Raw genomic sequence first — 12124 nt, 5'->3', positions numbered from 1 at the left:
TAGCTGTATATAATCACTTTAAATACTTAAAAAATGTCTCAGTGACTCTCTCTCCCTTGCTTTGGGGCACAAAGGAAGCCAAGGTCTGGCCAAGGCCAGTGTGGATGTGCTAGCGCACCTGGGGCCAAGACAGGGACCACACGCAGGCAGGTAGGGTGGTTAGGAGACAGACTACAGCGAGAAACTGCACATTTACACCCAGGGACAGGGGCCACGTTTCTTACCACTGAAGAAAGGACCTACAAAGACGGAAGGGTAGCAGGCTAGAAAGATCCCTGAGATGCTGAATGGAATTGGAAGTATTCGGAATTAATTCCAAGTGTATATATTATGTATATGTGCTTACAAATAGATGTGAACACATATGGACTTGCACAAATGTACAGCAGTTCCCCTTATGTGTGGGGACACAGTGAGAGACCCCCAGCCCCCACCTGACCCTGAGAAGAGTGCTGACCGCTCCACATGCCAGTGGTGGCAAACCTAGCTGCGCGTGCTGCTTGCGATCGAGAGAGGCCTAGCAGCCCCACCACCAGTGCTGATACTGCTTTTCGCTATACGTGCACCTCTACGATAAAGTTTAATTTGTACATTAGGAGGCATCTTAAGAGATTAACAATTACTAATAATATAAAGCAATTAGAACATACTCTGATAAAAGTTATTTAAAATGTATGAATTGTTTATTTCTAGAATATTCCATTTACTATTTCCAGATCATAGTTGACCTTGGGTTCCTGAAACTACGGAAAGAAGACCGGGCGGGGCTGCTCCGCCTGGAGGCGCAGCTACTGCCGGCTCCGTCTGTCCGCCAGCACCCAGGTCTTCCCTTGTAAACACCATCCCCACTGAAGGATGCTCCTGTCTCCTTGGAGAAGTGACTGGATGAGGGCATTGGCGGGGGCACAAATGAACCTGGAAGGCCTTCTTATGCCCAGGGATTTGGAACTGGCCAAGGAATGATAAGGGACTGTCCAAAGGATGCAGGGGCTGACTAGAAAGGTGCCCTGCTGGCCAGATTTGCAACAGCTGCGGGCTGAACCAACGGCATTAGTTAAGGATAGCAAGCCGCTGCGCAGAGAAGACACCCACGCGTCCATCCTGACCCTACTGCAGGGATCAATAGTCAGGAAACGTCCCCATAGTAGAAGGACTGCATGAAGATAGAAGGAGTGGTGGGAAGGGAGAGATGCCACCTGTCACCGCTGGCCACTCATCAGGCGGACGCCAAGGCGGGGAGGGGGTCTGATGAGCATTGTGGGGTTAGTGCGGTGGCTGAGGTCCCCCGCAGGGAAGCACTGCTCAGCTACTAAGGGTGACTTGGCTACAGGCACAGAGCAGACACCCCCTGGAGAAGCAGGGAGGTCGACATCACCACCGGCCTGGAGATGGCAGCGCCTTGTCTCGAGGGCTGTCTCCTGAGAGGAGAAAGTCAGCTCCTTCATGGCTTCCTAAAAGAGTGCGCGAGCTAACGCCAGTCAGTTTGACCTGCAGGGAGGACACCTCTTTTGAAGGAGACGCCTGTAGATATTAAACCTTTAAGATGTGTAAAACAGATCAAAAAAGATTCAAGAGACTTGATAATAAAACGGAGCATGGGAGTCTGGATTGGGTGTTGGATCGGAAAGAGAAAAGAGCCGCTGTCAGAGCAGAGCTACTGCCGGATTGGGAGTGTGGCTCAGGTGGCAGAGGCGGGAAGTGATAATGTCCATCTCCTGACTTGCTTACTTACTTGTTGAGAAATCATCCAAATTTTCAGGAATATGCACTGGAGTATGTAGAAGAGTGATCAGACCTGCTGCGGCTTGCTCCCAAACAGGCTCAGAAACAGGCTAATTATAGATATACACAATTTAACATATAAAGTAAAACAACATAGTCATGTTATGTGTTTATGTAGTCGTTATGTGTTTATAACACATATATGTTCGCGGAGAGAGAGAGAGAGAGATAGACACACACACACACACAGACAGAGAGACAGACAGAGACAGAGACAGAGAGACAGAGAGACAGAGACAGAGAGACAGAGACAGCATGGTATCCACCAAAAAATGTATACATCAGGAAAAGAAAAACTTTTGTAAATATTTTAATGCTAAATTTATTGAGACATCATGAGGTTAATACAAGTTACCTTTAGCCTCTAAAATTACATGGAGAAAAAAGAATTAAAATTCCAAGAGATGCTCAAGGTGGTGACCACCGCATTCCAGACAGTGAGCCCCGAGAGCGGCCAAGTACATATACGCTTTCCTGGTTCACTATAAATCTATAGATATCCATATTGATAGGCATGTACAAAAATGTTTTTGTGTTTGTGTAGAAAAGGATAAACGGATCAAAAATAAGGAAGTGGGGTCGCAGTGACGGTGACACAGTTCTTCGTACTGCTCTTACACCTCCTATGCAACTTTGAAATTACTTCCAAGTAAATGAGTTTAAAAGAACACAGTTGCGTTTGCCACGCAAGTCCGGCACCGCGTTTGCAGGAGAGCGCATGGAGGCCGGCAGGGAGGCTTGCTCCTTCCCAACTCAGGAACTCGGGAGGCAGGGCGGGGCTCATGCAATTCTTCTCTGACCTACTATTTCATAAGTGTCACGTAAATTTTAGGGAAACACAGAAATGTCAAGAGGAAAAGTTCGTCAGTTCTATGTTGGTTTTTGACTTTTAAATTAGCCACTGAAACAATCTCTTAACTTTACTAACATAACAGTACTGCAGTAAGTCCAGTCTTGTTCACAAAAGTAGAATGGACTTTCTCCTACATCAAAGGCGGGACCTTTGTTGCAGTCATTAATTAAAAATAAGTGTTTAAAAGTTTGTTCTCAACACAATAGCAATGTAGTATAACCCAAAGCCATAAGCTTCCCTTAAAATCACTGATTTCAATTTTATGTCTTTTTTTGTTTTCTTTCTGTAGACTGGATCTTGTCTAAGTCCTGAACACCCACAGCCATGCATAAGTCTGTGCACACAAGCATGCACAAGTCCACACACGTACATGTGCACACACACATCCACACAGGTCTATACACATGTGCACATGCGCACACTAGCACTGTTACACGCAACACCTTGACTTTGTAAAAAAAAAAAAAAAGGTCTTTGTGATTGTTTGCTCATTTCTTTATCTGGAAAAGTTAGAAAGAGATAAAATATCCTTCCCCCTTATTTTTGAGAAAATTAAGTGTGAGGTCGTTTAAGTGATTTGTAGTTCACATGGAAGCAAGTTACTGAACAACTGAGGCTAGAATTAGTTATTTTTTTCACTCCACAACACGCAAAGGTCTAGGCGAGGTCAGGACATTCATGGATGATTCTTTTGGGACATGCGTGTGCCAAGCATGGTCATCTAAATTGAGCTTTGCTTCTGTATCCGTAAGAGAGGAGTCTAAGCCCACCCGGGTGAGCAGCGACTTGCAAGTTTGTCTCTGCATTTCAAAATTTTCAAATAGAATGTTTAAGGTCTTACAATTCTATACATTTTTCTTTGCCTTCAAATATAACCAGAAAATGCACAAGAGTTTACAGAAACATCCCAAAAAGCTTCGTGAACGTGACAATTTCAAGTATGACCATGTTAGGTATTACTGTTGTACATGTCTGCACCTCATAAAATTGTTTAGCTATTGCCATGCATTTACTCTTAACCTGATGGTATTAATTTAATTAGTTAGCGCATGCATTAGCTTAAGGTTTATTTTATTTACTAAATACCCACGTAGCACTTACTACATGCTTGACTATTCCGAGCAGCTTATGAACAATGAGCTCATTTCACCCTCGTGGGCTCTCTGAAGGCAGCAGCACACAAGCTGGGTGTCACGTGATTTCTCTTATATGAAATCAAGATACAAATCCTGTATCTTTTTGTTTTGTTTTTGGTACTGGAAGTTGAACTCAGGACCCTGCACTTGCCAGGCAGGCGCTGTGCTGCTGAGCTATACCCCCATCCCCCAAATCATTCAAAGAGCAAATTAATTAATTCATTAATTAAAACAATAATAATAGTGAATAGGACACAGGGAGATGAATCTTTTGTAAATGGGAAAAGGAGCAAGAGCTGGAAGGGAGGGTGAAAAGGAGAGGAAAAAAAAGAGCCAAGATGCGTTAGCAACTCCCAAGGCGAGTACAATCACTCTGTACTGCAAGCATAGACTAATGAAAACACATCATTTTTTAAAAGAAAAAGCAGCACACCCCTCATTACTATCCTCCAGTTTATAGATGAAATACACAGAGGTTCAGCACCATACCCGAAGACACAGGCCTGGCAAGCTGCAGAGCTAGAACTGGAGCTGAAGCAACTCAGTTTCCCACGTTTACGCTCATCCCCAAGGTGCCTGGTCACTCTAAGCCTTAAGGTGCTGGACACTTAGCTGCTGGTTAAATGGACAGACTGTTGTCTTGTTGCTTAGGATAACACGGATGCATCAAGCAAATGGCCAGACTGTTCTGTGCTCTAATTTCCTACTTGGTAGAATGGAATTGATAGCATTTGCCATCCCTGTCTCTACCAGCAGTAGGAGTGGAGACGTGGCTCTGCCTCTACCCAGCTGCTAGCTGTTTTGCCTTTAAGGTGGGTCCGTAGGTGGGTGCTGAGTGAGGCACCAGCTTAAAGGAACAAGACCAGAAAAATTCAAGATAATTAAGTGTCCCACAGTCTGAAAGAACGTGACACAAGGACAAAAAATTGAAGATTTCTATTTCTTATATTTTGAATGCTTTGAACCCTTCCCATTTTTAGCTGAATTAGAACCTGCTTATTTGAAGAATGATCCAAACAAATGAGATATCTCGAGGCTTAGATGAGGTGATCTTTAAGATCTAATTATGGATATTCTAAATGAAAATGCTTTCTTCTTTCTAGGGCTGCATCTAAGGAACTAAAAAACATTGTCACAACCCAGGCAGGCTCCACACTGTGAGTTTCTTTGTCAGCGACCCTTAATTTATTCCTGTTAAATTTATTTGCTGTGTTTAGTCCCTACAAATTTCAGTAGGCCCTTCACTACCTATATATAAGGCATGCAAAGGATTTCAAAACAAGACCCAGTATCAATAGCAGGGGCAGGTAGATGGCCCAAGCACTTTGGTCATGTGACTGATCTCTTTGTCTCATTCTTAAAATATTGGGCTACCTCAACAGATGAATAGGGGCTGGGGAGATGGCTCAGTAGGATAACCGCTTGACTGGCAAACACAAGGATCTGAGTTCAATCCCTGGTTCCGCCAAAAAAAAAAAATTGATGAAAGGATAAAGAAAATTTGGTTGCATCCACTGTGGAGTATTATGTAGCCATAAAGAACAAAAATTACATCATTTGTAGGAAAATGAATGGAACTGCAGATTGTCATGCTGCATCAAATGACCAGAGTTAGAAAGACAAGTATGCATGTTTTCCTTATCATGTACATTCCAGAAGAAGGAGAAGGAGGAGGAGGAGATGATGAAGAAGGAGAAGGAGGAGGAGGAGAAGAAGGAGGAGGAGGAGGAGATGATGAAGAAGGAAAAGGAGGAGGAGGAAGAGATGATGAAGAAGGAGAAGGAGGAGAAGGAGGAGAAGGAGGAGGAGAAGGAGGAGGAGGAGGAGAAAGAGAAAGAAAACATGGCATGAAAGAGAAAGGAAAAAAAAAGAGAAAGGAGACTAAGAAAAGAGCAGGACCTTGGTTTAGTTCAGGATATGAGCATAGGTACAATCATACTTTACAAGGAAGGTAATAGTGTTTATAGTCCCTGTACTCAACTGGAGGAATCTGTGTGACACATGATGCTTTTGCATGGGTTCCCATGAATTTTCTGCTCTTATTTATATAATGCGGAACAAGTAACTCTTCTTTGCCACCACTTTGCCTTAGATATGTGTGTGGTGCCAGTTTGAACTCTGACACCACTGTTTTCTTCTGTGCAATCACGCCCTGTTTGATAATGTTGCCTTGCTTTGCTGTGTACTTTAGTGGGGCCTAGTTGCTCATTAGCCTTTGTGTGTTGTTCATTTTGCTTAATAAAGAAGTTATCCTGATTGTGATTTATGTATCGTTAAACAGGATCACACTGTTACCCTGCCTTACTTAGTTGCTTGGTTAGTTTAGACAGAGGTAATGTAATGTTCTGGGTTCATACACTATATAATTAATAGAGCTTTTTTCCTTCCAAGTATTTTCCTAGCCTTGAATTCATTTTATCTTCACTATCCCTGTGAAGTAGGTGGGCATACATGAGGGGAGGCTGGGTGCTGAATTTTTAGGCCAAAGACTGATATTAATACAATTATTTATTAACTGTAGAACTTTGGGCATGTTAACCACTCTGAGATTTACTTTCCTCATCTGTTAAATGAGAAAAACATCTGTGCTGCCTACCTCACAGGGTTGTTGTGAGGGTCAAATGAGAATATATGTGAAAGATTTGTGGTAAAGCACTATTAAAAAAAAAGAGCAGGAGTAAGGCTGGGCTAATGAAAGGTTAAGGGAAGTCAGTGGGAGGATGGACAGGATCAAAACAAGTCATCTGCTTGTATGAAAACAGCAGTTTGAAACTCAGTATTTTGTTAAGAGTTAATAGGTGTTGATAAAATATATTTTTAAAATGAAGCTACAGGCCAGGGACACACACAGCACCTTTGCAGCAAGTGCAAGGTCCTGAGTTTGACTCCCTGTACAAATAAATAAGGCTAATGTTTAGGCTGCCCTGCCCACCTCAGAGACTGGGAAGGGTCAGATGAGTTGTGGAAACTGCTTTGTAAACTGTATTCTATGTATTTTATGCGTATAAAAAAGCTAATATTAAAAATTAGTTTTGAAAAATCCCCTGAAGACAGATCCTTGCTTTTGCATTCTATTCAAAGGTGTAATTACCCTTGCACATTCTGGCCTGAAATTCCAGAATGAGCTCTCCAAAGCAGCGAATGGGAGCTAATCCTCAGAAGATGTCAGGGAGCTAACAAAGGGCGAGCCAGAGCGTCACCAGTGCGAAGCAGGGTCCCCAGCCCACGCGGCTGGCTCTGCGACCAGAGCAGACCAGAGCACGGGCTTTCCTGACGGCCACCGGCTCCCTCCCGATGGCCGTGGAGAGCTAGCCCAGGGCTGGCTCCAGATGCGCGGCCAGTCTAGTATCTGGACATATTTATTAAGACTGATGAATCGTGTGCGGAAGGGACAAGAGCTGAAATGAACCGGAGACTCCACTCTGCTATCTGAAAGCACCAAAGACAATAAGTGGACCAGGAGAGGCTTGAGATCACCGCTCAACTGAAACCCGACTGCGCACGCAGCCTTCTGCGGGCTGTATTTTCGCCCCTGACGCTCCCCTAGCGGCACAGCTATTACAGTTGGGATGATGCAGAGAAGCGAGCGCGATCTTCCACATTTTCCTCCTTTTTTGGAAACTCTGGAAACACTCAGGTCCTGATTCAAAACTGATGCAAAGTAGCTACCGCTGCACTGCCGAGTCCGGCAGGCGCGCTGCGGGAGCGACTATCCTCTGATCCAGGGAGTCTGATCGCGCCCAGGACCCCGGAAGGCACGCCTTTCCGCAAACAAGCACCTGCCGCAATCCATCCGCGCTCCCTGGGGAAACTTGGTCCAGTTTCCAGGGTGGAAAGGCAGCCATTTACCTCTACTAGAAAAAAAAAAAAAAAAAAAAAAAAAGTCTCCAAGTGCGTGGCTTCCCCCAATCAGCACAACCTCCACACGCCAGGAACAAAGTATTCTAAGCGCGGAGCTCTACGCCACCTGGTTGGACATTCATAAATCAAAGAGGAGGCCTAAGGACACCGCCCGGGAATTCCTGGGGGCAGGGGCCGTGTCTGCTGGCCTCTGGGTGGGAGTGGAGGCGCAGCGCTCACGGTGGACCTGCGGCTGAACGGGCAGGCGGGAACGCAGCCCGCCGAGGGGGCCCTGGGCTCCTGGGGCAGCGCGGAGGAGGGCGGCAGCTGGCGCAGACGCCAGGTCCGCTCGCGTCCCTGCGGAGGGCCGGGGCGGCGCGAAAAGGACGAGGGCGGCAGCGCGGATGCCACCTGCCCGGGGCCAGAAGCTGGGCTGTTTCCCTCGCCACCTCCCTCCCCGCCCCCCCCCAGCCACCTCCTGGGGACAGCAAGAGATTCCAAACCCTAGGCGGTAAAAGCGAGGTGCCGCCCCTCCCCGGTCCCCAGTGGAGAAGGCCCCAAGGAACACCCGGCCCGGACGGCTCGTTTCCTGCGTTGCTAGTGGAAAGGCCGGGCGGGGCCGGGCAGGAATGGGACGCCGCCGAGTCGTCGCTCGGCCCGGGGGTGCTGGAGAGGGCGAAGGCGTGAAAGTGGGAAGAAGGCCCGCGTGTCCTTTTTTGGGGTCCCCGGCGCCGCTCTCCAGTCTCCCGCTTTGGCCCCACGGGAGGCGCTGGAGAGGGGCGCGCAGGGACCGCTGCCTCCCAGGCGGCCACTCCTCCTCCTCCGCCTGTCCCTCCCTCCACGACCTTCGACCTCTACCCCAACCCTAAGGGGACCGGAGGAGACGCGCAAGGTGTCTGTCGTTCCCGGGTCGGCGCCGGGCTCGAGGTGCGATTGGGCTTTGGGCCGCCCTGGGGATCCCGCTGCCACCTCGCCCGTCGCTTACGGTGGCGCGGGCAGCGTCGGGGGTCCTTCCCTCAGGGGACCCCGCCGCCCGCGTCCGAGGTCGTCCCGAGCTTTCCCCGACTTAGCGGCGCAAGCCCCTCCGCGCTCCAGAGCCGGCCCGGATCCCCTGGGCGCCCGCGGGACCTCCCTAGTGACGCCAGCGCAGCTTCTCGGTCCCGCTTTGTAAGCGTCGGAAACGCTAAAGTCGGCCAGAAGTCGCCCGGCCTGGGCGGAGGCCGCGGAAGAGCGTGGCTGTCACTCCAGGTCTAAGCCACAGCTCGTCACCTACCCAGGTCACCTCTGCACCCGCTGGCCAGAGTCACCCACCAAGGTTACTTGTGCACCCACTGGTCAGAAACCCGGGGTGCAGGGGGTACATCTTCTCGCCACACGGTCACGTCTTCGCCCAGTCTTGGGGCGCCCTGGGGCGGAGGAGCAGCCAGCAAGGCCGGAGCCCAGACCCTCACAGGGGGTTGACGCGACGAGCGCGCAGGCTGCAGAGCGGCGCGCCAGGCTCCAGCGCCCCCACTCCCCCGCCCCGCGTAAATCTCTTAATGTTGAGAAAAGCAAGGCTTGCAGGAAGCCACTCCGGATGTTTGCTTCTTTACATGTGGCATTTGTGGCTGGCTCCGATAACGTCAGGAGCTCGAGCGCCGCGTCGAATAAGAAGACTGAAACACGAGTGCACAGCACCCGGGAGGCGGCAACCCCCATCTGTCAAGAGAACGCCCAGAAGAAATGAGACCTAGGTAAGGGTATGTAAGGGGGACCCGCCTGGGAAAGACAGCACAGCTCTTCTAAGGGGAATGTGTGCGGCGAGCCGCAGCGTCACGACTTCTGGGGGTGGGGGGCGTTTAAGTGTGGAGAAGTGCCCCCCCCCCATTGCTCCAACTTCATCCTACCAATGTGTGCTTTCACTGGATTTTTCAGTAACCTTACATCTGACCAAAATCAGTAGCTGAACTCCAAAAACCAGTGCGGAAAAAAATAAGTAGATAAAAGTAAAGAAATTTTAAAAATTAAGTTGAAGAGCCCCCAGGTTTTCTGCTCCCTCAGCCCCTTGGCTCCCCCAGGACGCTGCTCTTCCGACACTGGACTCAGCGCGGAAGCGCGGAAGGAAGACAGACAGTAGAGAGCGCATGTGTATTTTCTGGGTCTACACCTGGTTGTATTTCCTGTGCTTTATCTTATCTTGAAGAAATTAGTCACATGGATTACTTTAGACAGAGAAAATGGATTCTGGACCAGCCATTGTTTTGGTTTGGTTTTCAGTTTTCATTCTAAATGACCCTCTTAGTTCATAAAGTATTTTGTACTAAGAGAAATTTCTGCTTTGAAATCTTTTTTTTTTTTTTTGGTGGAACCGGGGATTGAACTCAGGCCCTTGGGCTTGCCAGGCAAGCGCTTATTCTACTGAGCCATCTCCCTGGCCCCTCTGCTTTGAACTCTTTAAAAATATATTTTTTATTATTCAGAAAAGTTAGAAAATTTTGAGAGGATGAGGCTGGAGGGTCAAAACTTTGAGCAGAGCCTGGGCAATTTAGTGTGACCCCGTCTCAAAATGAAAAAAAAAAAAAAATCAAATTGGGGAAAAAACCCTCAAAAAACAGCAAGGAGGAACGTGCTGGATTAATTTGTACTCATGTTGTCTACTGTAATTTCCTTATTATATAACCATTTTCCAGTGTACTTTGTTTTCAAGCCAGTTTTTTTTTTTTTCAGGAAAAAAATAAAGCTTGAAAACATCACTAGTTAAAATTAAGTTCAATTGCTTTAAAACCACTAATTAAAACACAATCCTCTACTGGTTTTTAAAGCAGATTTAAAGTTTGCTTGCCTGAGCCTAAGAGACTCAGTGAAGAACTGCTGCCCTACCGTGACCCTGGAAAAAGGCTGGCCACCAAAGGGAAGCAACAACTGCAGGCGGAGCAGACCCCTCAAGAGTGACACAGGCTGACTTCAAAGAGTTCGACAAAGAAAAAGCACTGCCATCGAAACCAGAGGCCCGGTGTTAGCAAAAGCACTGTTTTTAATTAATAAAAAGCTGGATGTGATAAATGATTCTGTCCCTGACATATCACATAAAAACCTGAAGCATTGGAGCCCCTAGACCCTGGCGACACTACTTTTTCATTACCTCTTGGTAACAAGGGACGAAAATTATTCAGATCTGTTCTGGAGAATGATAAATTGATTTTCCCCCTCAATAGGAATGACTGTGACAGTTTTGAAAATAATACAGATACACAAATGTAACAGCCCGCTCAGTGATTAGGAGCTCCGGGTCTGAAGGCAAGACGCTGGTATGAATTTTACCCTCCCGACGCTTTGACGTCGGGCAAGGTGGTTAACCTGTGCCTGTTGTCTACCTGTAAGCTACATCACTGTCTAACCCAGGGTACTGGTTGGAGATGAACTAGGTCCTTAAGGTTTGGAGGGTGCCGGGAAAGCCTAACGGCATAAAGTGTCTCCTCTTAGTGCTTATTTTTAAAGCCCACAGAAGGGCTTTTTCCCGTCTTAACACAAGTTGAGTCATTCAGTCAGATTTTCTTTCCAGTCTAAAGAAATGTAGAGAAATGTCCCAATTATCTGCCAGGGACAGATAATGATTCTGAGAGACAGTTACTGTGCTGGGCAAATGGATGTTCTCTTTCTGCTAACACTGCAGCTCATAAACAAACCGATTGAGCCCCCGGCCTTTGCACGCACTACACTCCCCGTCTTTTTCCAAACTGGTGTGCGGACAGGGGCATCTTAAAGTCACTAAATGACCCAGGCTGGGTTCAGATTTTCAATTCTACCTCGGCATTCCAAAGCATTAGAACTGCAGGCCTGTGCCCTTGCACCCAGCGTTGATTTTATTTTTGTTTAATTCTTTTGTGCTGGTAGGGATGAGCCCAGAGTTTCATTACTCTTTACAGTCTAGAAATCAACACGAAGTCCTTGCCCTTTTTACCGAACACATGAGAAACTTTTGTTCTTTTTGTCCTGCATGCTTCGTGTCATTTTGTTTCATCAGTGTGTGTCTACAACACAGAATCTCTTTCCCGCTCTTTTCCTCTTTCCATCCTCATCTCCAGCTTACCTTCTAGCGTCCTATTATCTCCTCCTTATTATTTATGTACTTATATATACCATGAGTAAAAACTTAAAATTCTTCAAGATGGAAAAAATATTAAGAGGCAGCATGCCATTCCGTCTTATTTTTTAACAATTTCAATGCGGGCAGACTGAGCCTGGGGAGAGAAGGGCTCACGAACGTCCTGGGTACATTCAGAAATCACATTAGGAGACGCCTGGGCTGCGGCAGTTCGCCCACAACGGGGGCGCCGTCGGTGCTTGCAGCACAAATGGGACCTAAGAGACCGAGAACCGCGCGAGGCTCGGCGTGCTGGCACCGTGGGCCTGCGGCCCGCTCCGGTGCGAGGCTTCTCCGGGTGCGGAGACCGCGGCGCCAGCGCCCGGCTCCAGCCAGATCTTGCCGGGCTGGCGCGGTCGGAGCGCGGCCAGGGGGCGGGCAGAGGCGGGC

At 47.7% G+C, this 12124-nt stretch overlaps 1 protein-coding gene and 1 pseudogene across 1 annotated transcript in view; both read left to right on the top strand.

The window, feature by feature from the left end:
* The window catches only part of LOC101577442, a 72287-nt pseudogene extending 64168 nt beyond the window's left edge, over window positions 1-8119 (top strand).
* A 3826-nt stretch (window positions 8120-11945) lies between these two features.
* Window positions 11946-12124, top strand: part of Sox17 (SRY-box 17) — a 2718-nt gene continuing 2539 nt past the window's right edge. The window contains exon 1 of the mRNA XM_023717689.1: window positions 11946-12015. Coding sequence (XP_023573457.1) covers window positions 11946-12015 — 70 coding nt within the window. The remainder of the gene's footprint in view (window positions 12016-12124) is intronic.

This window comes from Octodon degus, unplaced genomic scaffold, assembly GCF_000260255.1.
Source record: "Octodon degus isolate 3935 unplaced genomic scaffold, OctDeg1.0 scaffold00054, whole genome shotgun sequence".
Lineage (NCBI taxonomy): Eukaryota > Metazoa > Chordata > Mammalia > Rodentia > Octodontidae > Octodon > Octodon degus.
This window is presented reverse-complemented; position numbering and strand designations above follow the sequence as displayed.